This window comes from Syngnathus acus, chromosome 24 (genome assembly GCF_901709675.1).
Source record: "Syngnathus acus chromosome 24, fSynAcu1.2, whole genome shotgun sequence".
In the NCBI taxonomy this organism is placed as follows: domain Eukaryota; kingdom Metazoa; phylum Chordata; class Actinopteri; order Syngnathiformes; family Syngnathidae; genus Syngnathus; species Syngnathus acus.
In genome coordinates, this window is record NC_051108.1 from 5167024 (window position 1) to 5193217 (window position 26194).

General features: G+C 37.3%; 1 protein-coding gene across 3 annotated transcripts; it reads right to left on the reverse strand.

The window, feature by feature from the left end:
* On the reverse strand, positions 1 to 25825 carry cdk19 (cyclin-dependent kinase 19). 3 transcript variants are annotated; one of them, XM_037244763.1, is made up of 14 exons: positions 25563 to 25825; positions 23949 to 24024; positions 17537 to 17647; positions 15854 to 15994; positions 10386 to 10443; positions 7944 to 8075; positions 7648 to 7791; positions 6637 to 6706; positions 6377 to 6449; positions 6088 to 6185; positions 5802 to 5880; positions 3922 to 4164; positions 2922 to 3055; positions 1 to 2387 (listed from the first exon to the last, which is right to left on the reverse strand). In XM_037244763.1, exons 1-13 carry the CDS (start codon positions 25688 to 25690, stop codon positions 2930 to 2932), a joined length of 1479 nt encoding a protein of 492 aa, XP_037100658.1. In that variant the 5' UTR covers positions 25691 to 25825; the 3' UTR covers positions 1 to 2387; positions 2922 to 2929. The 3 variants fall into 3 exon arrangements, with proteins under 3 accessions (XP_037100658.1, XP_037100657.1, XP_037100659.1); XM_037244762.1 differs by having other exon boundaries at positions 479 to 3055; XM_037244764.1 differs by lacking the exon at positions 25563 to 25825 and adding an exon at positions 25016 to 25107 and having other exon boundaries at positions 479 to 3055.
* Between the last annotated feature and the right edge of the window lie 369 nt (positions 25826 to 26194).

Here is a 26194-nt window from a genome sequence, read left to right on the forward strand (position 1 = left end):
CAGAAGGCTGTGGTTGAATGCGATTCGGTGAAAAGATTGGACTGAGAGTATCATCGCTGGTGTTTGCAAGTGCACACTTCATATTAGGTAACATTTAACATGGAATGTACTATCATAAAATGTTGAAATTGATAATCGCCTGTCCCTGACATTGACTTGGCAGCACGACAAGTTGTTATATAGTAACTCTTGAACATATCCATTCAAGACTTAGTTATCGGCTTCTAATGATTTAGTTAATCTTTGGTATAAATGCTTGTTTGTTTGTTTTTTTATATAAAGTTGTCCCGTTAAATCGTCCATCCAGTAAGTTAGGCCCGAGCTGTCAGTAAATATCAGTCAACCTTTTAAAGTAATATTTACGGCCGTGGAGAGTGAGTTTACTCTCATATTCACTCAAATGAGTTTCTCACGTCCATTCCTACGTAAACAAAACATAACCATTTTTTTTTTTCAAGCGAGCGCGATGGATGTTTTAGCCTTTGCCTCCAGCTAAGCCGTGCCCCATAAATGACATCACATTGTTTACAAACTATGGAGCGGTGTGTGTGTGTGTGTGTGTGCATATATATATATATATATATATGTACACACATATATACATACACTTATATTACAATATTTCATTTAGAGTGCATTTCAGAAAAAAAAAAAAAAAAAACAGTTTTAGACAAGTGTTCGGACTCATACACGTAGTGATGAAAGAACACACGTCACCCATAAAAACCTCAGCATAATGAAATGCTTGAGTCTGGCAATTAAATTTGCATAGGAGTTGTCCAACATACTGTACAACGTTCTCAGAGGCGGAATCGACAACTAAGCGTGTGATCTCTGCTAATTTCAATACTGACATTGAACCAAGGAGGAGGAAAGCCTTTAAAGGCAGTTTGGTTTCGATCCCCCTCGAGTATTAAATGACCAAGCTGTGTTTGTTTTTGTCTATAAAAGTGCAATTGGAAAGATCCAATGTTTTTCAAATGTGACCGTTTGAGTAGAAGTGTGGTTTGACTGATCACACTCAGGAGAAGCCAGCTCCTTGCAGATGAAGAGCCGATAGATACAAAACCTTTTACACCGATTTTGGGATGTAACCATTACTTGTACATTTTCTACTGAGTGAGCAAACATTGTTTTTTTTTTTTTTTACACATTCTGCACCTTAAAATGTGGCAGTGAAGAGAAACAAGTCCAATTCTCTTTTTGGCCACTTGGTGTCAATGTTTGCTCATTTTTATTACTTGAGGCTCATCTCCTGCGTTCTCCTCCAAATACCATTACGTCACTAAATTGGGTGCCCTCTTTAACACAACATTCACGAGCAGGAGTACTGATCTACAATTTAAAATTTTAAAATAAAAAATAAAAAAAGGAATAAATAAAACGCGGGATTCAAACGTAAAATTAAGCTTTTAAAGTATTAAAAAAAATGCACTTGGGAAGTAAAGAAGTTAATCTTGTGTAAATATGGCACAATCAACTAATCAAGCAGGAGCAGTCCTAAATAATATAATAGTGTAGGTATTTTAAGTTTCAGTTATTTTTAAATACTGAACAGGAAACGTCAACCTGAAATGGCAGTTGTGTGATTTCGACCAGCCAATCATCTTTGTTTTACTCTGTTCGTGTCGAGGTTGGCTTTGCAAATGGAACCTGCTCACAATTGCCTTACCTGGATGAAGAAAAAAATAAATCACCAAACAAAGGATTACAATATTATTTTACATTCTAATCTTGGGTTTTATATAAAAAATATATATATATTTTAACAATTGAAGAGTTATTATTTGTAGTTAGCTACTATTTTCTGGTTCTGGCAAGTGCAATATGGCGGACATGCCTTTGTTTGACTCTGTAAAAATCAAGACAGCATAATTGGCTGTCACTCAATCTGTTGTGAAAAAGAAAACACCCTTTTTTTTTTTTTAAACATGATCAACTGACCAAACCAGTGCGGCATGCTGGCCTGAGGGGGGCAGGGACGGTCGTTTGAGTTCACAAGTATTTGTTTCAGCTCTTTTGCAGATTGCTTCGACAGTCAGTGCATTTCTTGTGAGTCAAAGGTAAAACATGCATAAAACACCCACCCGCCCACACACAGCAATAATAATAACAATACAAAACAATTTGACATCAGTCAGTAACAGTCTCATGAAGTACACAAAGTGGGGTTGCAGTGGAGGGGGAGGGGCTTACCGTTAGCTGCCCTGTACGGTTTATGCGCACGTTCGAGTTCATGGCGAGATGCAAAAGGTGTCCACTGGCAGCCCAAAAACAAGATCACACTCCAAAGCTCCTCCAGTTTGTGGCCAAGCGGTTACCGGTTACTGAGCGGCGTGGATAAGAATGCACACGACGTTCAGTAAAAACACTTCTGTACATTCGAGCTGTGAAAACAGGAACCTCATAAGAACACTATTATTAAGTTAAATTGTGCGTTCCATATTTCCCTGCATTTCTTTCTGTTTGTACAATAAATGTCTGGTTTTACATAAAAGGATAGGGGTAAGCGAGTTTGCATTTGATTATCCAAGGATTCACGAAAGGGCTTTTTCCATCCTGCGTCTTCTCTGCCTTCCTATGCGATATTTACACTGACATCAAGCTTGAAAACAAATAGAAAAGGTGCGATATAAAGTCAATATTGGAGCTGCAATCCTTCCTCGTGAAGAATGTTGTGTTTATAAGTGCCATACGTTTAGAGTCTTGCTGCCTTCACATATATTACACCAAAATGAGTCACCAGCCCAGAAAGGCAGTATTTGCTTTTTTTTCCTGTAGGTTTGCCTTATGTGACTAGACGTCAAAACGCTGGAATGATGTAATGCTGTGAGAAACATCCAAGGAGCCACTACCGGGTGGCGTCCAATGTTGACATCCATTGGAGGAGGTCCACCCCTCTCTGCTGGTTCAGGACTGACCTGGTGCCTCAGTAACGATGAGTCTGGTGGGAATACTGGGAGCTCTGTTGAGATGATGACGTGTACCCCATGGTGCTCTGCGGCTGATTAGAACCTTGGACATTGCTTTGGTAACCAAGGCGAGATGTGGAGTGCTGAAGAGGAAATCACATGAGTGAGCAGTTCACCACCATGGTTTAATATAAATCCATGTAATCCAGACTGAATAAATATTTATGCCACGCTTTTGCAACCTATTATGTCAGGATTGAAGCTGTGTTTGTATGGTGGCCTGCGGGTATGGAATCAATGACAGAGGAAAAAGTAGGACGACAGTGACAGCAATGTCACACGTTGCTGACGGTCAATCAATAATAACATCTGTTGCTAGCTGATAGCTAGCATGTGTCGCATGTCTTTTATACAAGCTAGTTTGCTCGTGTATGACAGAAAAAACGGAATTCTTCACCTCTTACCCAGAAGGCACCACGTGATGGTGTTATCAGCTTTGTCTACCGGATATTCGGGTATGTACAGACAGGCTGTATCACTTGACGATTGTTGTTTACTTATCATGTGTCTGTCCGTATGTCGTACAACAAAGATGCAGCAGTGCCTTGAGATGCCAGTTTTGTCATTTTTGTTACCGCATAACATTCCTATCTCCGGTTTCCCCTTTCAAATGAATAGAAATGCCTCTATTCCAGCCTCCTAGACAAAAACAACACGATGTAATGTACTTTATAAAAACAAAATAGATCCCGTGGCTGCATGCGGTGCGGTACACGTGTAATTCTTCTATCCACAATGTTATCACCGAAATGTCATTTTTGTTTTTTTCTTTTGAAAATAAAAAAACACAGCAGCATAATGCTTTGCTGCCATTCTTGTAGCTGGAACTTGTGCTTTAAGAAAGTCTAAAGTTACAAACGATAGCACATCAACAATGCAAAAGTCATAAAGAAAGGCAGATGCTGGGATTTGAACTTTGAACTTTTGAATGTGAACCTTTTATACTAACCTGGTACTCTGACTGGAGCACCCCGGTGCCTGAAGAGGTACCAGAGGGTCCAATGCGGGGTTTTTTATTAGGAGGACCCTGGTCCTGTCCATGTAACCCTCCGCCAGCAATGGCTCCCGTGGCTCCGGATGTGCCATTGGTTTGTGTTGAGTTCTGCTGAGATGGGGCCTGCTGGGCTGCCGTTTGTTGCTGGTTCTGCGTTTGAGTTTGGCCTGTTGTCTGCTGGTGCTGTTGCGTCTGGTTCTGTAAACACACAGGGCAACTGCTTAACAAATAAGCACAAGGAAGTCAATTGAATGGAAAAGGTCCGCCAGTGTGAAATGCTTTTGGCTATTTAGCTCCTATCGTATTATTTATCCAACTTAAATAATGCTTAAGCCACTTTTCACTGAAATGTCAACAATGCTACAGTTGATATTTGAAAAAAGTACTTTAACAATGGGAATTGGAAAAATCGAATTTTAAAAGTTGGAAGTCAATCCCAAAGTTTTCTTTGTACAGTGATCCCTCGCTACTTCGCGTCTCGTTTATCGCGGCTTCACTACATCACAGATTTTCTTTCCAAATTAAAAAAACATTTAAAAGTCAAAATAAAACGTCTAAATTGAGGAAACGTGTCTAACCTTTAGGACAAGGTAGTATTGCTCCAAATGTTCGTTTACAATCCTTTAGAAGTCCGATTTCGCGTGTTAGCACGATCGCGAATTAACATCTTTCCGCTAACTCGTTAGCCTGCCCAGTACTTCTTGTTGGTGACCGTACTTCGCGGAGTTCACTTATCCCGGGTGGTTTTTGGAACCAAATATCCGCGATAAACGAGGGATTACTGTAATATGTTCTGTGCAGCCCAATTTGTCGAAACAGCATTCTGATTTATGATTTGTTTGTGTAATATGAATTAAATAAGCAAAAATGAAACTGTTTTAATCCATGTCAGGGGTCGGCCATTTTGCAACTTGCTGTCGACTGAAAATGACATCACAGTTGCCAAGTCTCTGGTCACAACCAATCACGGCTTACCAGTTTTCTAAAGCTGAGCCATGATTGGTTGAGACCTGAGACCTGGCAACTGTAATATCATTTTCAATTGACAGCAAGTGGCAAAATGATGAGATGGATAAAAATTTGTGAATTTTGCTGCTTAATTCCTATTTCACAAACGCAATACTAGAATGCTGTGTTTGGACTAGTGTGGGCACATACAACATATTTTTGTAAAAAAAAAAAAAAATTAGGGTTGATTTCTCCTTTAACATTCGAAGCAGAAAAAAGTTTTTAGTTCCTCTAACACCTACAACACAGAAACCACAATTACAAATGCCAAATTCCAGATACTGCAGCAAGGTCAGTCACATGTGACTAACTAACACACATGGATCAGCTGTTGTTTTCCAGCGTGATGGAGGAGCTTTCAGTTCTCAGAGGCTACATAGACCAAACAATGCCTCTTTCTTTACCAGAGGTCAAGCACAGGCATGTGTGCCACAAGCTAAGTCAACCTCTAAGCAAGCTTTAAATCAGCTATAAACATTTTTGTAAACATTTGCACAATTTAATGTTGGACTAATTCTCCGTGAAAGTATTTTTGGAGCTCAGACTTGATCATATATGTAAAAGAAATAATAATAATTTTGAGACTCAAATGTACGTGATGCAAAGAAATGCAAACAGAATAACATTGCTACATATTGTAAATATTTAATATGAGGTATTTTTAATCTTATAGACTTCTCCTGGGTGATGTATGTGAATGTGTATGTGTATTATCTTCTTTTTAGACACTTATTAATCAACCTGGTAATTTCCTGTTCATCGTTAATTTCTCTCCACTGTCACTAACGTGTTTCAGTTTTGATTGGCCAAACAAGACATTAAATTACCTTTTCTGCTTTCTCCTCTGGTTCGTCCTCATTTAGAAACTCTCTCTTTGGGTATGGGATCTGACATCCAGCAAACACACTGTAGGTGTAAAATAGCAATAAAAGGGCTTCATTTTTTTGCATAGTCAAGTACTGTATAAAATCAGCTATAGTTATAAACAGGATGAAAAACAGTATAGGAATGTAAACATTCCATATACTTCCTGGACTGCATCCCAGAGGGCCTGCTTTGTTATTTACTAAATCAAGAAGAAGGAAGTTGTCAAAATTTTTTGTTATGGCTCACTCAGTGGTTGGTAATGGGTCCTCTAGGAAGTAGGGATCCTGCAGTGCTTGCTCTGATGTGATTCTTTTAGTGGGGTCCATGGTGAGCAGTTTCTGGAGCTGAAAGGAGAAGAGCAGGCAATTACAGTGTTTTTTCTATTCTTTAGTGTATTACTGGCTGCACGGCAATAAAAAGAAAATTAAGACTATGAAATTGAGCTTCTGTACACACACGGAGAAAACTGTCGGTACCCCGCTGTTAATAAAATAAATATATTTGTATTTATAGGACTGCGTCTGGATATACTTACCAACAGGAAAACTTTGCTATCTGGTTTGACTTTATGTTTCTCCATGTATTTGATCAAGCTGCTGTTTGCATATCTGTGGGAAAAAAAACATGGAAAAAAAACAGCTAAATATCATTTAAAACTGAGTACTTAATTCAAAGTGATTTTTAAAATTGATTTTGCTTCAATTAACCAATTGTAATGGATTGGACAAGCCCCAGATTCACTTAGACCATGTGGTGTACAAGGCTTTTGTCAGCGCTCTGCAGAATTTGACTCACGTTGTTCTTCTGAAGTCTTTCTGAAGTGTTGGATATTCAGGCATCTTCCGGATGTCTTCCCAGTCTTTATCTGAGTAATACAAAATCAAAACATGAACCATGAAGCGTTAACAACAACAGATTTGGAAACAATGGCCTCATTAAATGTGTTGTGAAAACATATTACACATTATAAAACACAAAGCCTCTCAATTAAGTTGGAGTCATTTCAATCAGTTTGATTTTTGCAGAGGATAAAGAATGTATCTGCGAGTTTTGTTGTGTGCTGTGTCAGCTTGTGTTTAAAAAGAAATGCTTTAAACGTTAAGAATTACTGCAACATCAATGCTAATTGTGTTAGCATTTGTTAGCCCCACTTGCAGGGCTAGGATTTTTGCCTTCTTGGTTGTGACCTGAGAACTGGAAACTCTGATGTCATTTTTAGTTGACAGCAAGTAGCTGAGCTGGATAACATAGGTGGATTTTGCCTGTTTAATTAATATTCCACAAACAAAACATTACCGTATTTTCCGGACTATAAGGCGCACCTAAAAACCTCAGATTTTCTCAAAAGCTAGCAGTGCGCCTTATAGTCCGGTGCGCCTTATATATGGACCAAATGGAGAATGATGGATGGATGGAACTTTAACTTTTATAGTTTACTGATCTATCTGACTGTTTTGTTTTGTACTTATTAAAGTAAGCTTTACATGTTTACATGTTCTGTGATATTAACATTATTGATATATTGTTATTGTTTTCACTATTTCAAGTTATTATAGTGTGATTGCATTAATGGTGCGCCTTATAGTCCGGAAAATACGGTAATCAAAACACTGTTTTGACTAGTTGGGCTGCATAGACTATATTATTACAAAGAAAACTTTAGGATTGACTTCCCCTTTAACAATGTGAACATTTATGATTATTAAAAGAATATATTAAATATATACACACTATAACTAAAAGATTTAGTAACAGAAGAATGTTTTTCCAAATGTGTGTGTGTTTGTTTTTGTTTTGATTGCAGACCTGCGGGGTAACCCATCACGCTGAATATCCTGTCCAGCTGGTCATGATGAAAAGGGTTACTGGTCTTGATGTCTTCCTGGCGACAATGAAAAATTGGCTCTGACGTTAGCAGCTCTGCGAAGATGCAGCCAATGGCCCAGATATCTACGTTCACACACAAACACAGACAAGACAAGACATGAGTTCAACTATAATTAGTCGCTTGTAGAAACATTCCTTGGTGTACAGTCTACTATAGATCCAGCTTATATAAAGAGATACACCTTTCTGATTTTTTCCTAAGGCTCCAAACTCACCAATAGCTTTGGTGTAGTGGCGGGCCCCCAACAGTAGCTCAGGAGCCCTGTACCAAAAGGTCACCACCACAGGGTCGAGGTCGGCCAGTGGCTTGAGGGGAGAGTTGAAGAGTCTCGCGAAACCCATGTCAGCTACAGAAAGCAGGTCAAGGAGATATAAAGACAGATAGAAGTCAGAATCAGTAATTTTAGTTGTCTTGCCTGTGAAATGATCTCAAATGTTAATCGAAGTTTGGGTTAAGGTTGAAACTTTTTTTTGTGTGTTAACAATGGATGTATGGACAATGAACAAGTATTTCGTGTGTTGGAATGCGCTCAAAATGAGGTCACACTCGTACCCAGAATGGATTTTCGGGTCAATTCAATAAAAATACATGAGGTGGAAAGCAGATTTAGACATGGCGTAAAAAGAAAAAATCAAACAGGAAGGCACGGAGGAAATGTTTGAAGCTTTGTGAAATTGATTAAAAAATAGGTTGGAATTTTGATAAATAAATCTTTTATTCATCATGAGGCTCATTTACCGTTTTTTTCCGTGTATAATACGCAAAATTTAACTAATTTATTGTCCTAAAATCTGGGGTGCGCATTATACATGGGTACAATTTTTTTTAAATTTTTTTTAAAAATCTTTTTTAAATATTTTTTTTTTTTTTTTTTTTTTAAGAAAATCATGGTACTGGTACGAGTATTGATTTATGTATTGTTCTCTTCTTGTCATGTTGTGAAAGAATGTGGGTTGAATAAATACCGAAAGAACAATAGTGTGTTTGTACTGTGCTCTGGTCATTTCGTCAAAGAAGGGATAATAGTCCTCTTCTCTTCTTGACTGACAATGAATGTGATAGTTTAATACAATCAGCAAATAACAAAATGCGTATTACAGGTAATATTTTATTTCACAACACTTTGCCTTGTTCCTTTCGTCTCTGCTGTTCACTTCAAACACGCTCCATACGAACGCAATGCTCTCGTATCAGACGCTTGCTCGATCACCTGCTCGTTTGCTGTCACAATGTACCCTACACAAATCCGAAACATTTGTTGCGGCTCCGAGTCACGACGAGGGGCAAGTTTTGGTTTCCAAGGGTGTTATTATTCCTCTTCAACGTCTCTCCCATACAGAGCCGCCTTTTTCACATGTCCGCACGTCACTTTCCTCTCTTTTCATCTGATCGCGGTGGTGCCTTTACGGGCAGTCGGAGAAATCAACGCCAACAAAAAAAATACATCCAGCCTAGTTAAGACCATACCAAAGACTATAAAAATGGGACCCATTGCCTCCCTGCGTGTGTGACGATCATTGGGACTTAAAAAAAAAAAAATAAAAAATAAAAAAAAAAAAAAAAAATAATTGGGTGCGTATTATACATGGGTACAGGCTTTTTTCCAGCATCAACATGCCATTGTTAGGGTGCGTATTATACATGGGGGCGTATTATACACGGAAAAAAACGGTAATTAAATTTGTCTTGGACATGTAGGATATTCATATTTCAAAGGATTTTTGGCAAAACAAATATTATTACAGAGGTAACTCAAAGTTTGACAAGTTTACAATATTATCATTGAGGTCTTCCAACCTTTTTATTACATGTGGCTTTTCAAGACTTTCTAAATAATTTTGGGGTGTCAGAATATTATATCAGTTCACCCTGAGGAGCATTTGTTGTACATCTCAAAGGTTTGATGTGCAAACCTTTTCAAAATATCAAATTAAGATTTATAATTTTGACTCCTGAAGGGGTCAAGCCCAACCCATGAATTCTTTTTTTAACCTGTCCATATAGTGTAAGCACATTCAACAGGAATCCCCCCACAAAACCTCAATGACTTTAAAATATGTGAAGGCACCTACACTTTGTGAACAGGTTTTAACAGGTCAAGTCAAAAATGACATGGTAACATTACAATTACGTGGCTTTTTTTTTTTTGTAAAGTTTCACATGGGTATAGAGCTCAAACAAAATGAAAATAAATAAACGGATTAAATATATATTAATATAACAGCAAAACAATACCAAAAACCGAAACCTGAGTTGGAGTTTTTTCTGAAAGGAATTCCTGATGGATGGGTTGTACTAGTAATAACTAAGTAAAAAGGACAAGTACCGATAAGATCAACAAAGATCAAGGCTTTGCTAACAATATAAAACAAAAATGTAACGATTTGCTGAGGAGAAAGTAGAATACTGAACATCCCAAACAATTTTCTGAGGTCAATGTCCTAAAACATAACTTTTGTGAGGGAACTCCCCTGTCTTCAATTAGGATTAGGATTACTAACTACATTGTTTGCACTTTTAACACATTTATTTTTTTCAATTTAAGTGAAATAAACAACAACAAAGCAAATGTCAATTTTTTTTATCATTAATCTGACAAATAAATACAAGGGATGTAAATATTAATAAATTATTTTTCTTCTTAAATCTACCTTACCAATTTTAACTCTTCCTCGTTCTGGTCCTTCTCCCATTACCAAGATGTTAGCTGGTTTCTGCAGAAGAAGAAAAAAAAACAATTTATAATTTTACACATTTTGAAGTAACCAAAACTGTGAATTTTAAAGGGCAAGTCAACTTTGTTATTGAAAAAAAAAAAAAAGAGTGTTTAACTAGAGTGTACATGAATTTTATCACTTGAGACCAAAAATATCTAATTAGGTCACATGACCCTTGCAGAGTAAATCCAGCCTGACAGCGTCCATTTTTACAACTCCATGCGAATAGGGACAGTTTCAATAACATTAGTGCGTGTTGTTACACCACTTTTGCAAAACACAAAGAAACAAAAACTGCAAATTTTACACCATTGTGACTTAAATCTTCCTGCTCATCACATAGAGCAGTTCTCACGGTTTCTGCATGTAATAAGCGACAAATATTAGTCAGTGGTCATCCAGAGACAAAAACAAAATCTAAGAGGGTTCAAATATGCCATGGGATGTTTCCAGCTGCTCACAGCCGAAGGCAAATAAAGTATCTGCTCCCTAGATTTCCTTGTTGTGTTTGTGCGGATGGGAATTCTTCGGCTAAGCACACTGATCAGTCTGGCCCGAATTCTTGTTGCTATAGAAACAGCACTAATAAGGAGATTTGTAGTTCTTGCCCACAGTGTGACATGTCTCTTCATATTCGTGAGAACTCCAGGCTCTCCTGTTTCTCAAATATTGCAATTTGAAAAATAAGAGTTTGTTTCAGCTTTAGTTAGTTATGTACAGTGTACAGCAGGGGTGTCAAACTCATTTTTTGGCGGGCCGCATTGTAGTCATAGCTTATTATGACTGTCAACCCAAATAAATGTATGAGCACCTCATTATATATAGTCAAAGCTACAAAACAAACTGACAAATAACTCGTTTTCAAATCAGACAAGTAAAAACTGGTCAAATATTTTAAAAGAAGATATTATTAAAAGTGAAGACAATTTGCAATTCTAGTAAGGAAACACGAATTTGATGCACAATTTGTCTTCGCGGGCCACATAAAATGATGTGGCGGGCCGTAACTGGCCCCCGGGCCTTGAATTTGACACCAGTGGTGTACAGCATCAATAGAACGTTTGCTATTTCTTTACAAAGATCAGTTCAGGACTTGCTTGGCTTCACTTTGGCATAACAAAGTCCATTCCTGAATCAAGCAAAATTTTATGATCACTGAATAAGCCTCTCTCATAACAATAAGATCAAATTTGTCAAAACAGAAAAAAAAATCAATATTTAAAAAATCTGAATCCCTTAGTTCAACTTTTCACAGACCTTTACAACGAGCCACAAAACTAATAATACAATTTCACTCATAAAAATCCTTGTATATACAGTAATATAAAAACACAGCACAGTTAACTAAATTATTGTTTTACTGAAACTCTTGAATATGATTTCTGATGTTATCTGATGTCAATCTGCAGTCACAATTTTACTTCATAATACGGTAAAGCAGAGACGTCATGAGTCTTCTGTTGCTGCAATCTTCGTGGAATGGTATACTGCTTGCAGGAAGACGCAAATACACTGCAGAAATAGATCACCTTCAGGAATCCTCCCTGTGGAAGTGATATTTGGTACAGCCCACTGAACATTTTGCTGTGGTCTGCAGAGCTGCTCAGTTAGCATCTTGACAGCACAAGCTTGAGGCTCTTACATAACCCTGATGGTGGGGGGGTGGGGGGCGTGCCGCTGGGAGGGCAGTCAGCCCCTCCGGTGTAGCTTGTGGTGGGTGGGAGTGGGACATAGGAGAAGGAGGAGGAGGACAAGTGGGGGATGGGAAACATGCAGTGGTGCAATGCAAAGCATGTGGCGGAGTCAAGCTACACTATGTAGGGAAAGCAAAGCATGCTAAACACTAGCATACTCTTACAGAGCAGTAGCAATGCTTGTTGAGTATCGACTGCAATGTTTGAATGAAATGGGGATTACCCAAACGTAAATCAGCAACGTAATCAAAACAATGTGCCCTGGTTTGATTTATTTTTACTCACAAAAAGCCAGTCACCTGCTCACAATTGATAATCTAGCCAACAAAGACAAATGCGACAACAAAATCATGAGAATCACGATAGCTCGGCGGCAACAATGGCAGGAAATAACTGGAACCGAACCAGCCTTAAATAAAACCGCAGTACATTGTTATAAAATCAGATAGCTTGGGTTTTAACAATGGAGAATTTCATCCAGCTGTGGCAGAAATTGGGATAAAAAGGACAAAAGTGCACAAACAACAAACACTTTTTGTGACTTTCAGTAAACACACAACAGGTTTAAAATCTGGTATTATTTCATTAAGAGACCAAAATCCAAAAATAGTTCTTTCCCACAAAGATTTAGAGGTTGAACAAAGGGTTTGTACAATGTTTTTTGTTTTTTTACACAGTAATGTACAGCATAACAAATCAAACATATATTCATAATATTATACAGTACATTACAGCTAGCAATAGCATGTAACGTTAGCGTGTAATGTTTATTTCTGTGATTTACATTCAAGTTCAAGATTTTCTACAAGGTAGTACTACGACAATAGTTGTCTTATCGCTCACTGACGACAAAATTGTTGTCTGGAATACGTAGTCCCAGTTTAATATGATCTTTCTCGATAGTGAGTGGGAGTTACGGTAATTATCTTACATATGACAGCAACAGTTGGGAAGGTTGAATAAAAAAACATTATTTGGGCTTACGTTAGTTGTCACAAACGCAGGATCTCATGGCACAATAACCGTTAAATGTTCTTTAAATATATTAAAACCAATTAAAATACAGACTTCATTACCAACAAGTAACTGTTGAAAGGATGCTAGGCCTATTAAGATTATTAGATTTTGTATGTAATGTCTTATTTTAGCACTTCCCTAAGATTACCAAGTCATTTGTATTAACTTTAATATCGAATCTTGATCTTTTAACATTTGTTAATGATAAAAGCTTTTTTACAGAGGTCCAAGACAAAATAGAGAGACCATGTGTATATGACAAGGAGGCTGAATCCCATTTAGCTCATAAGGGTGCAGCTCTCAAGCACTAGTGTGTCAGTTTCTATAAAAAGGCACAATGCAATACGGTAATCCCTCGTTTATCGCGGATAATTGGTTCCAAAAACCACCCGCGATAAGTGAAATCCGCGAAGTACGGTCACCAACAAGAAGTACTGGGCAGGCTACCGAGTTAGCGGAAAGATGCTAATTTGCGATCGTGCTAACACGCGAAAACTGACTTCTAAAGGAATGTAAACGAACATTTGGAGCAATACTACATTGTCCTAAAGGTTAGACACGTTTCCTCAATTTAGAAGTTTTATTTTGACTTTTAAATGTTTTTTTAGTTTGGATAGAAAATCCGCGATGTAGTGCAGCCGCGATAAACGAAACGCGAAGTAGCGAGGGATCACTGGATAGGCAAAGTTAAAGTGAAAGTCAACTTAACAATAACTGTCTTTTTCTAGGATGAGAATTTGATGCCGCTCAAGGGATGGATAAATAAAGAAAGTTCATTGGATCAATCCAGTTTTAGAATAACTTGTACAACAGAACATCTGACATGAAAGTGACGTACTTTCTGATGTCAAATTCTGGGAATGATATGCTTATTAACAACCCATGTGGAAATGCATGAATTACTGCATGTACACGTGATATTAATAATAATATTAGCAATTTCACGACATGGTCCACTGCCAATGCATAGGCAATTCCTTGATTGATCAACCAAAACTGGCAAAGAGATAATCATCTGATGTCTGCATCCTTCCTGATCCTGGCAGATTTACATAATGTGACGTCCAGCTGTCACATGACCGAGGATTGCATAAGAGCAGACAACAACAGCAGCAGAAGCATGTGATTAAGTAGCCACTTAGCGCTGGGTATCTGATATGGTTATGCCCTTGAATTACTGCCCTCCACGCCCCGAAGAGAATAATCAAACACAAATTGAAAAAAAATAATCTGAGGGACATTATTGTATTTTGAACTATCATGTTTTATCTTATTAAAAAAATGCTGCCGACATAGTTGATATGATAACTTCATAAAACTCTTTGACTTTTGTCTCGATTCACTTTGTTGGGTGAGTTGACTGTGATCTGAATTTCCAACAATCTAGGTGGAAATCCTGTCATTCTAATCCAAAGAAAGTCTGGATGTAGCCTGTGATTATATTCCTATTTATAAAAAAAATAAAACTGTGGGAAAGGCACGATGGAGACCATCACACAAGAGTATGTGTGTTGTAGCCAGCACAAAAGAGCCAGACAACACTCAGAACAAAAAAACGGTCTGGTCTGGTCATTATAATTTGATTATAATTTGATTTTGTTGATTTCGTTTTGTTGGGCCATTGAGATTTGTTATTGTCTGTCGTTTTATTGCCGACTAATGTGAGTTGTATATTAAACTTGCTTTACTAGGGGTATACAGATATGCACATTGACGAATCTTAATTTATAAGGTTCTTTTATGCTTCTTGTTTGCGTGTGCTATTCCCAAAATAAAAAGTAGCTGCTATCTTGCATTCTTGCGCCGCATTGCTTGATCTGTGCTTCCGATAGGGACTGAAAATTTGGGAAACAGGCTTTCATCTTTGCCACCCCCGCAGCATGGAATACACTGCTGACGAAAATGAAACTCTGTGACGGGATTTTATTTGGAGATTTGCATTCAATCCTGAGAGACTTCCAGTTTAGGACCACTGTTTTTAAAGTTAAAATTTCAAGGTTCTCTTCACATGTATTTTTTTACCAAACAAAAAATGGATTTGTATTTTAATTAACAAGATCGTACATAAATATATTAATGTGAATGAATTAATATGAAAGCGTTACAATGACTTGCAGACTTTTACGCAATCCCTACGATGTCACAAATTCCTACCAAAAAGGTGTGGCATAAACAATGTCAGTGAGTCACAAGTCACATGATAAATAAATTAAATATACATATATATATACCGTATTTTCTGCACTATAAGGCGCACCTAAAAACCTTCGATTTTCTCAAAAGCCGACAGTGCGCCTTATAATCAGGTGCGCCTTATATATGGACCAATATTGAGCCACTACAGCAGGCGTGTCCAAAGTCTGGCCCGCGGGCCAAATGTATATATTTTATATATGGACAAAGTTTTTAAATGGGCCATTCATTGAAGGTGCGCCTTATAATCCGGTGCGCCTTATATATGGACAAAGTTTTCAAATGGGCCATTCTTTTTTTGGCCCATTTTTTTCTTCAAAATTGCAGCTTTTATAATTTGTAAATTCTATTCTGCTGCATTGCAATATTGATTTAAATTCCGTCACTTCCTTGCGTCGCTAATAGCAACCAAAAACACAAAAAAAACCTAGGCATTATAAAAGAAGGGCAATCGATTCATGGGAAAAGTGGAGCAGTGAAGCTAAAATAATATAGCTGCTCACCAGATCCCTGTGGAGGACCCAGTTGGCGTGGAGGTAATGGATCCCATCCAGAATCTGATACAGGAGAGACTTCACCATCCCTCGGGGCAGCTGCATGGGCTTTTTGTTGGCCTTGGAGGCACGGTGGAACTTGATAATATGCTAAGAGAAAGGCAGAAGAATTTAGTGTGTAGCATTTTTACTCTGCGTGAAGTCATCCTGGATTAGTTCGACTAATACCAAGATCTAATACCGAGTAGTAATGTAAATCAGGCATTGTTTTTTATGAGGTACAAGTGAATAATTTGAAGAAAGGGAAAAAAATATACCGTATTTTCTGCACTATAAGGCGCAACTAAAAACCTCAATTTTTCTCAAAAGCCAACAGTGCGCTTTATAATCCGGTGCACCTTATATATGGAACAATATGGACTCATGGATGAGGACTAATTTATTAAAGTAAGCTTTACGTGTTTATTTTGCACACACGAGTATTAATGGACTGATTTTAACTGCAGTGATTTGATTTTCACTTTTGACCACCAAGGTCACATAATACAACCAATTAAAAATTAAGAGTCAGCCTGCGGCTTGTTTGTTTCCGTTCCATGGTTTTGATCTGAGCCTAAAATTAGAATGTGAAAAATCTGGTATGTTTCTTTCTTTTTTGTGTTAGATTAAAACATCAATAACATTAATCAGTTACTTTGATGTTTTTGTTTACCAACTGAAAATGAAAAGACTAAATGTCAAACAGAAGCAAAAGAACATGACGCTTTAATTGGTTACTTAGCTACTTAGTATTGACGCTCGAGGCAGTTGCCATAAATTGGACTTTTTGACGTAATTTGACAGTGACAATATACAGATACTGTATGCTGTGATCTCCGCAAAGATTCCAGTGGCAAAGACGATGACATCACAAAGAGGCAGCATGGCACGGTGCGTAAAGAGAAGTAAGCGGTGGTATTAAAAAAATATATGACCTGCTGGTTGTCCGGAGTTTCATTTTATAACTTAACGTAGGGTTGGACGATTATAGAAAAAATGTTTATCCAACCATGTTTATTTTGATTGATATTGAAATCATGATTTAAAAAAAAAATTGATTTCAAAAATTAGAATACGATTCCAAAAAGTAGTACCGTATTTTCCGGACTATAAGGCGCACCTAAAAACCAAAAGTTTTCTCAAAAGCCGACAGTGCGCCTTATAGTCCGATGCGCCTTATATATGGACCAAATTCCTAAATTTAAACTGGCCCGAAGCATTGTGTCATGAAATCAATCACAAGTGGCCCGCTGAAGACTATGAATCATGAATCAAAAAGACTATGGATCATTATTTTGTTATTATAAAGTAATTTGTTGCATCTAAAGTTGAAATAAAAAAGATTAAATGGAGAATGATTTGATTTGGATTAAAAATCTGACATGATGCATTAATGGTGCGCTTTATAGTCCGGTGCACCTTATATAAGGACAACGTTTTAAAATGAGCCATTCATTGAAGGTGCGCCTTGTAGTCCGGTGCGCCTTATAGTCCGGAAAATACGGTAATCAAAACTATATTCATAGGGCCAATATAAATGTGTCCTTATGAGATCATACAGTTGACAAACAAGTCTCTGATGTTGCTTCTTGAAAAACCTCTGGGAAACACATACTTCATGGCATGTAACTCGGACATGAAACTGATACTCACCCAAAGGTCATGTTCGGCATAGTCTAACAGGAGCGAAACCTTTCGGTCACTGTGGGACAGGAACACTTTCTGCAGGGCAATCACGTTTGGATGTTTCAATTCCCGCAACAGCTGGAGAAGAAGAAAAATGTCGAAGAATGAGGTCACAGTGAAACAACACCATACGAGCACAATTACCAGGAATAGGCTTCAAATAAAATGTTGGTTTTTTTTCTTTGAAATAAAAATGTACCAGTTCTACAGAAGTGGTAGTGAGGTTATACAAATTGTACAAAACATATTTTCTGTCCAAAATTTGGATATTTTAAAGTTGTCATGCACACTGACAGAAAAACAAAAATCCAAAAATTGGAAGACATCACTGTGAGATATATTAAAAAAAAAGTCTTATGACAGTCATAGGTTGAGATTTACAGGAAGCAACCTATAACTTTTTAAATATTCAATTTTATCCCATTTCGCTACATTTACTGATAAGAAGCTATTGTTTGTCAGGTTTAAAAGTAGTAATAAAGTAGTAGTAAATCGAGTTAAGGGTTCAGGACAGAAAATGAGGGCAAAGTAAGAGTAGCTTATTTTTTCTCCAAAACAATAGACAGAGCCAGTGACTTAACAAATTGGCTCTGAGCCTCTGACATATTAAGAAGGCATGTTTGTAGATGCTTTGGGCTGGTTACAAAAAAAAGCCTCATGAGATGATGACTACAAGTAATAGAGAAAGATTATAATGTATTAAGACACTATGAAAACATGTTTATAAAGTGATTCACTGTGGATTTACTATTTAGATCAACTCAAAAATACTAAAATTGCAATGTTTGAATCCGAATATTAAAATTGTTCTCAAAATTGTCTTCATACTGTTGACAATTTTGAACACATTTTTGCAATAGACATTTGGGGATCTGCTGCAAAGAGGCTAGACTGCAGACATCATGAGTGAATATGGAAGTTTTACAAAATGAATTAAAATTAATCTATGAATGAATGTTTGCGAGTGATATGAATGATAACACTGCTGTTAGTGTCAATTTAGTTCAGTTAGGGTGGTGAACTCTTTGCTCTCATTTATTCCCGACCACAGAGTCGACCATGAACTTGTCTTTATTATCTTTTGATTACTATCTGCATTCTAATAGAGCGCAACCTGTATGCATTGCCATAGCGGAAGCTTGATTGTCTGCTTTTTTCGTGACAAGGTTGCATCTCTCTTCTGAGAAACGGATTTTTAAAGAGCAAGAAATAGACAATCTGCAATTCATCATCTTTTGGAATGGACCAACATTATTTGGAATGGACTATCTAATCTAATGGTCTGATCGCTCCCATTGAATTTTATTTCATGGGACCATCCGTCTAGCTGGCAAGCTTGATAGTCGGTTGTTGGAGCAACAATAGAAAAGTCGCATAAGATCTCGTCGTCAACTTTTTATTGTGAGCAAAACGATCAGTAGCAGACACCCATAATGACTCAAGGGACCACACCACTTATGACGACATGTCAAACTTGTGTGACTCAAAGAATTTAACAATGTCTTTGGGAGGGTCCGTCAAGAGCATTTGCTATGAGGAAAAACTAGAAATTCAGCTTCAAAGTGAGCACGTTTTTTTTACAAAAGACAGAGAAGTTTGTGGTATGCTACAAATTACTTTATACCAAAAGTCAATCAGCAAGAAATCTGAAACCTTAATACAGTCATCCCTCGCTAGTTCGCGTTTCGTTTATCGCGGCTTCACTACATCGCGGATTTTTTTTTTCAAATTAAAAAAACATTTAAAAGTCAAAATAAAACTACTAAATTGAGGAAACATGTGTCTAACCTTTAGGACAATGTAGTATTGCTCCAAATGTTCGTTTACATTCCTTTAGAAGTCCGTTTTAGCACGATCTCGAATTAGCATCTTTCCGCTAACTCGTTAGCCTGCCTGGTACTTCTTGTTGGTGACCGTACTTTGCGGATTTCACTTATCGCGGGTGGTTTTTGGAACCAATTATCCGCGATAAACGAGGGATTACTGTATAAACAAAATGTCCAAGCAAAGACAGTACATTTATAGTGCATTATTTCCCAATCACTCGCTTTTGGAACTGTTTTAGCAAAAATATAGAACCAAATTCTGGAATATCACGGACAAGTCACACTCACTCAAATGCAACCCTGACTGGGCCTCTAGTGTCCACAGACCAAGTCCTGTAACTTGCTTGTCTGCGCGGTTAGCCATCAACGTGTACGCAATGAGCAAAATAAACTGTAGCAACATACAATCAATCAATCTGATCACTTCCATGTTATTACAAGAACGTACTGACAAACTCACCCTCGGTAAAATAATAACATGTGAGGAAGAAAATGGTTTGTTAGTCCTCATTTTAAGTAAAATAGGTCATGTTTTCATAAAGGGCTCACAGGAAAAGCACTCACTGGAGGAGTTCCAAATACTCGCACCAAAGCCACATGCTTGCCAGGAGTGCCAATGGAATGTGAATATAATGATAAAGTGCAGCTTATTTGTTTTACAAATGCAACACGAGCGGAACCTCAGTAAAACCAAAATATGCCATATTTACAGAGAAAAATAAACAGTAGTTCTTTCTTACAGGCAGAGCACGCAAACATTTTTGGAATAATTATAACAAATTTCAAACAGTCGAGATTAGCACACTGTGACCTGACAAGATGTTCTTAAAGGTCTTTTGGGTATTTTAGATGACAGATTACACTTTTTTTTCAACATATCTTTTAATTCAAGAATCAACATCTAACAAAAACCAACAATTGATTTGTCGTGTATATGACAAATAAAACAAGCAGTCTAGTTCTTGTTGACAAATATGTTAGCATGACCTTAGCAATGTCGTTAGAAAAACACTACGGCCCAGAAATACCCCTCCAGAGAAGCGAGGGGAGATTTCCAACATGCACTTGGCAAGCAGTGGGTCAATAAATCCCCTTTCATGCGAATGCTTGCTGGCCACACTGTAGCTGTGCAGCAACATCAACGCCAAGCTTTTTCCATCCAAAATAAATTTAAGCAGACACCCTAAAGGTTACTCATTTATTACAATTTAATGATATAATTCGATTAGACAGAACCGCGGCAACTTTGACAAGAAGGTCAATTTGGGCAACTACTTTGAAAAAAAAAATAATAATAATTCTAGTATTTTTGTTTAAAGAACAGAGCAGGTAATAATAGCTCCAGGACTCATTAGCCCCCTGGAAACATTTATGTTTGAGCTTTTACCGTCCACTTCGACTGCAAATACACTTAACAGCTGTTCACTGTGTGTTTAGTGAAGCAAGTATTTCGAAACAACAGTTGATGCTGGCAAGATAACAGGAACGAGCATCGAGAAAGATAAATAATTTCCTTGGTGTACTGCAGTTTGGATGTTGGGTCTGTCCATGTATTTATTTTCTTATAGGTCATTAGGGCATGGAGAACTGCTTCACCAAGTCAGTCAGTAACAATAACATGAAAAGAGTCAATGAATAACCAAAGGGCTTGTGAATGAGATTAAACCATATCTAGGTGATTTCCATCTATTCAAAGATTTTTAACATATATTCAGTCAATTTTTCAATGAAAATAAAACGCAAACTACCTTGGTCATGTGACCACAGCATAAATGTAAATAAGTCTTTTTGTTGTACCCCATTCTTACTTGCTGCGATTCACCATGTTTCGGTATCATATGACTAAAAAAAAATAGTGACACATTTTATAATTCAAATTTTCAAAATTCTACATTGAACATTCGTTTTAGCTTTTGGTGGGTTGAGTCTAAACTAGAGTCAATATTTGTTTTGGTTGGGGCAAAAATAAACAAAGCCCAAACCAGCAGAGACACAAAATAAATATTTTTTTAAAAATAGTGACACATTTTATAATTCAAATTATCAAAATTCTACATTGAACATTGGTTTTGGCTTTTGGTGAGTTGTCTAGAGTCAATGTTTTTTTTGGGTTGGGGCGAAATAAACAAAGCCCAAACAGCAGAGACACAAAATAAATATGTTTTAAAAAACAGTGACGCATTTCACAATTAAAATTTTCATAATTCTACATTGTACATTGGTTTTGGCTTTTGGTGAGTTGTCTAGACTAGAGTCAATGTTTTTTTTGTTTGGGGCGAAATAAACAAAGCCCAAACCAGCAGGGACGCAAAATAAATATTTTCTAAAAACAAGTTTGAAAAAAAGCAGAAAGGCAAGATAGCTGGGAACAATTTAAGAAAGTTGAGACCAAAATGAAATTTTAGACTTCTCATTCACATAGGAAAGGTCAATATGAGATCAATATTAAAAACTCTGAATGATTCAGTCATTAATGGAGGTTCAAGGCAGGTTTTAGGCAAGATGCAAACTAAAGACTTTCTTCAAGTATTTTCAGGTTTATGATGGCAGAGCCAACAATGGCAGGTATAAACGAATGTCAGTGATGAGGTAAAGCTCATAATCACAAATTCAAACAAACACAAGACAAAGTTCAATGAAAACCAGATGCAGCAAACAGAGCATTTGACTATTTATCCATTTGTAAATAGAAAAAGGTCTGTGCCTCCAAACAAACAAAAACCTGGGAACATATTTTCTTAGACTCCTCTCTTTTTAATGGAGTTTAATCTTGACTTTTTTTAACCATCAGAATTTAGACAGCTTATGGCATCTCCTTGTATTTTTCCTATCAATGACAAACCACTGCAGACAGCCAGTGGCTATGCTACGATGTCAAATAGTGCAAATCAATTACAGAGATACAAAGATTACTACTTTGTTTGGCTGAGAATGCTTTGCTTATATTTATTTACACAAACAGACAATATTTTTCACTTCTGTTCAAGAAGGAGAAAACCCGCAGTCACCTTGTAACTCTGAAGTTCAAGTAAAATTAAAAAGTAACTAATGACAACTAGATTTATTTTTGTGATCCAATAGAATTATTCAAAACAACAACAACAAAATAATGGAATCAGTCATGACAAAACTGTTGGTATGCATATCCACTGTTGGGCACAAAGCTTCTGGAACTATCAAGGCATTCTGTGGGAAAATGTGCTGCCCAAAATCAGAAAACTTGGTCTCAGTTTCAGATCATAGTCCAATGACCCAAAACTCATGCCTAAAAAAATAAAACAATGGGTGGGCCTAAATACCTGTTATCGGTTACAGAAGCCTCACAGAAATTCCAGAATCACAAAAATAAATAGCTTGATTTGAATAATTCTTCGTCATTTTTATTCATTACGACATCAATTAATTTGTATTTAATTCGTACAATATGCAACATGACAATTACTGTAAGTTTCGGTGAATTCAGAAATGCTTGGTATTCGAAGAAAGAGAACTTAAAATGTTAATATGTTTCTAAAGGTCATGTAAAACTGTCTTTGGAGCTTGCACAATATCACAAGATGTGTTTGCGTAGTGTCATTGGCACTGCACGTAGGCTAACTTTAGGTGAACATGGCCAAGTGGAAACAGACTGTTGCGTAACAAGCTAACGGAATGTCGAAGGGGCCGTGTTCTCGCTCCACCGCACTTGGACGGATTGACATGCTGACATGCCTTCAACCACCACCTCCCCAATCTAACCCCCCCACCATCAACACCACACTTTAGCCTCAACCTCTAATTTCACTCAATTTGTTGACTCCATTTTATTGCCATTATAGAAACTAAAGAAAATTGATTAGTAACAATTCCAAAGGCAATGTTTAATTACACTTTCAGGCTCCAGATTTGAAAAAATGTCAACAAGTTTTTATTTCTCTAGCATTATATACGGGAGGTCCTCAAGTTCGCGTGGGAACCAGTAAACAACATTTGGAGGTTACAAAATGAAGGCAATAAAGAGGTTTGCAAACTGGTGTAAGAACATTCGGTAACTGCCGTTCTTGATTTTTTTGAATAGACATTTGTTCTAAGAGTGTTTAATTGCACACTTTTTTACTTTGTTGCTTGCACACTTAACTTATTTTCTTACTTGAATGTCAGTGGTTTCGGATCTTTACCCATCAGTTTCAAAAATTCAGGGATAATGTCAAACTTTATCAAAGCAAGAGCTTTATTGATTTTTGACACTCACGCTTGATGTCGTTTTCTTGTTTCATTAGTCCCGCAGGGATTGGTTCTTTACCCCTGTGTAATTATCCAGCTATCTAGCAATTGTCATCGCTTAACTGCATATCAGCCATACTTGAAATTGTGACATTGAAACATGAACGTCCAAAATTACGACAAATATATTCATATAAAACTAGGGGGCCCGGTTTTATATGAATATATTTGTCATAATTATGTTTGATTACTAGAAAACTGTAATTGTCTTTATTTTATCAACAAGGAATATCTTTGGGTATTTCAGCTTATAGTACTTTTGCCACAGTAAAATTAAAAATGTAACTTACAGCAATTTCTCTGCACGCGGACATTGAAATTCCAGTGCCTTCTATCTGTTTCAGTGCATATTCCTTCTCATCTATCCTGTAGGGGGAAAAAAGAAATAATATTACTTCATCTTTAGTTTCAAAATATGCATTAAGAATTCTGATTCATATTGCTAACCCTATAAAGATGGGCAACCATTCGCACCATCACTGAGTGGGAACTGCAATCATGCAAATGTAGCACAACATCATCAGTGACACAAAGGAAACCCAATCGAACAAAATAACAGTGTGGATGTATTCAAAATGATGCAAATATGAAGGACTAAATGGGAGAGTGTAGACAGGATCAACATCAAACAAATCCTCAAACCCACTTCACCCTAATTTGCATTGGAGATAATACGCGGTGTTGAAAATGGATGGATGAACGGACAGATGGACGGACAAATGGCTAGATTACACTACAAATAGTTTTTTATTTAGCTGTTTTTGTTGGATCATCAACCAGAAGTGAAATATTACTGTACTCATTGTTGCTGCCATGTCATTTTGTAGTGACATTATTAACGTATTTATTGTCATAGCTTTGTCACTGTGTTATTTGCATAAAATGAAGTAAAATATTCATCTTGATCATTTCCACCAATTTCATTTGGCAAATGCCCAACTCAACTCTACTGATATATTGTTAGAATTGACTCTTTTTTTTCACGGGCCGCATTGTAGTCATAGCTTCTTTCGGAGGGCCATTATGACTGTCAACCCAAATAAATGTACGAGCACTTCATATTATATACAGTCAAAGCTACAAAACAAACTGACAAATAACTCGTTTTCAAATCAGACGAGTAAAAACTGGTCAAATATTTTAAAAGAAGATATTATTAAAAGTGAAGACAATTTGCAATTCTAGTAATGACACACGAATTTGAGGCACAATTTGTCTTCGCGGGCCACATAAAATAATGTGGCGGGCCGTATCTGGCCCCCGGGCCTTGACTTTGACACCTGTGGTATACATATAGAATTTGACAGGGCATTGAAATCATGTATACATTTAAGCAGAAATAAGGTTATGATACAACCTAGAACGTGTCGATCCGGATCTGAGTTCACAAACCACACAAGTAGTTAGTCAAACGCTTGAGAGTGACAATGTAAAACGATAAGCTAACTTTCACATCTAAAGTACGAAAAAAAAGTTTGATCGTGCAGCGTTGGGAAAAGGGGGTGGGGAGCGCGGGAGAGGGGGGGGATTTGGCCGCGAAAGGAAGCCTGTTATCGCGTGACGTGAAGACGACACCCGTGCCGCTCGTGTGCGTTATCATACGATGAATAGCAAGCATAATATTGACGAGACATGTCAAAAAATAAGATGACCCGCTACTATGTTGTGCAGGACTGTGCAGGAGGGAAGAGGAGACGAGCGGTCAGGGGAAATGGAGGGGGGGGGGGGGGGCTTGGTGAGTGAGCGCGTTACATGAAAACAAAAACACAGACACGGGCTATCACTTTGGGAGGGGATTCAAATCTAACGCGCCGTTCGTAAACACATGCAAGTGTTGCTAAACAAAACGCATCCAGCCGTCACTTCCATATCAACATAAACAATAACGTCCATGGTCATCTTACCCGTCTTTGCGCTTAGCTTTATAAACGTGCCCGTAGGTGCCTCGACCCACTTTGCAACCTTCATATTCGAAAAGATCTTCTACTCTCTCTCTCTCGGCAGCCAGCTTTGTTTTGAAGTCGTAATCCATTCTAACCCATAAATACGGCGTAATTTACAATAAAATAAAATATTAATTATTACATGCATTAATTAAATAATCTGGTCGGTTTATTCCCCCACCATTTCCTTGTTTGGGATTTTGGTCTGCTCCGCTTAATGTTCACTGGCTCGTTGACGTTTCTAATTGGCGCACAAGGCTTTCTGGGTAATGTAGTTTTTAAAGGCAGACGCAGCTGTTCGACACGACGTGAAAATTGAAATTTAAAAACTACAATCGCATATCTCGCCGCGGTGCGTTACACTGCGTACTCCTGTATGTTTTTAAGAATTCAGGGATTGGTTGTTTGAATTACGTATGTATATTTAAGCAGTTGTTCACTAATAATAGTACACAACTTCGGCATCACAGCAATTAATACATAAGCACATAAAAACAAAATAGTTATGCAACATCAAAAAGTGCGTGCGTGCGTATGTTGTGACAATAATGTATTTATTTAATGTGCATTGCGACTAATTCATTTTATACCGT

Bases quoted from the DNA above. Each gene is read 5' to 3' on its own strand.
- cdk19 (XM_037244763.1), bottom strand. From the start codon at position 25,690: ATGGATTACGACTTCAAAACAAAGCTGGCTGCCGAGAGAGAGAGAGTA. The intron at 17,648-23,948 runs GTAAGTTACATT...CTTCTTCTCCAG, and splicing joins CCGCGTGCAGAGAAATTGCT to CTGTTGCGGGAATTGAAACA. The intron at 7,792-7,943 runs GTGAGTTTGGAG...GTGTGAACGTAG, and splicing joins CCACTACACCAAAGCTATTG to ATATCTGGGCCATTGGCTGC.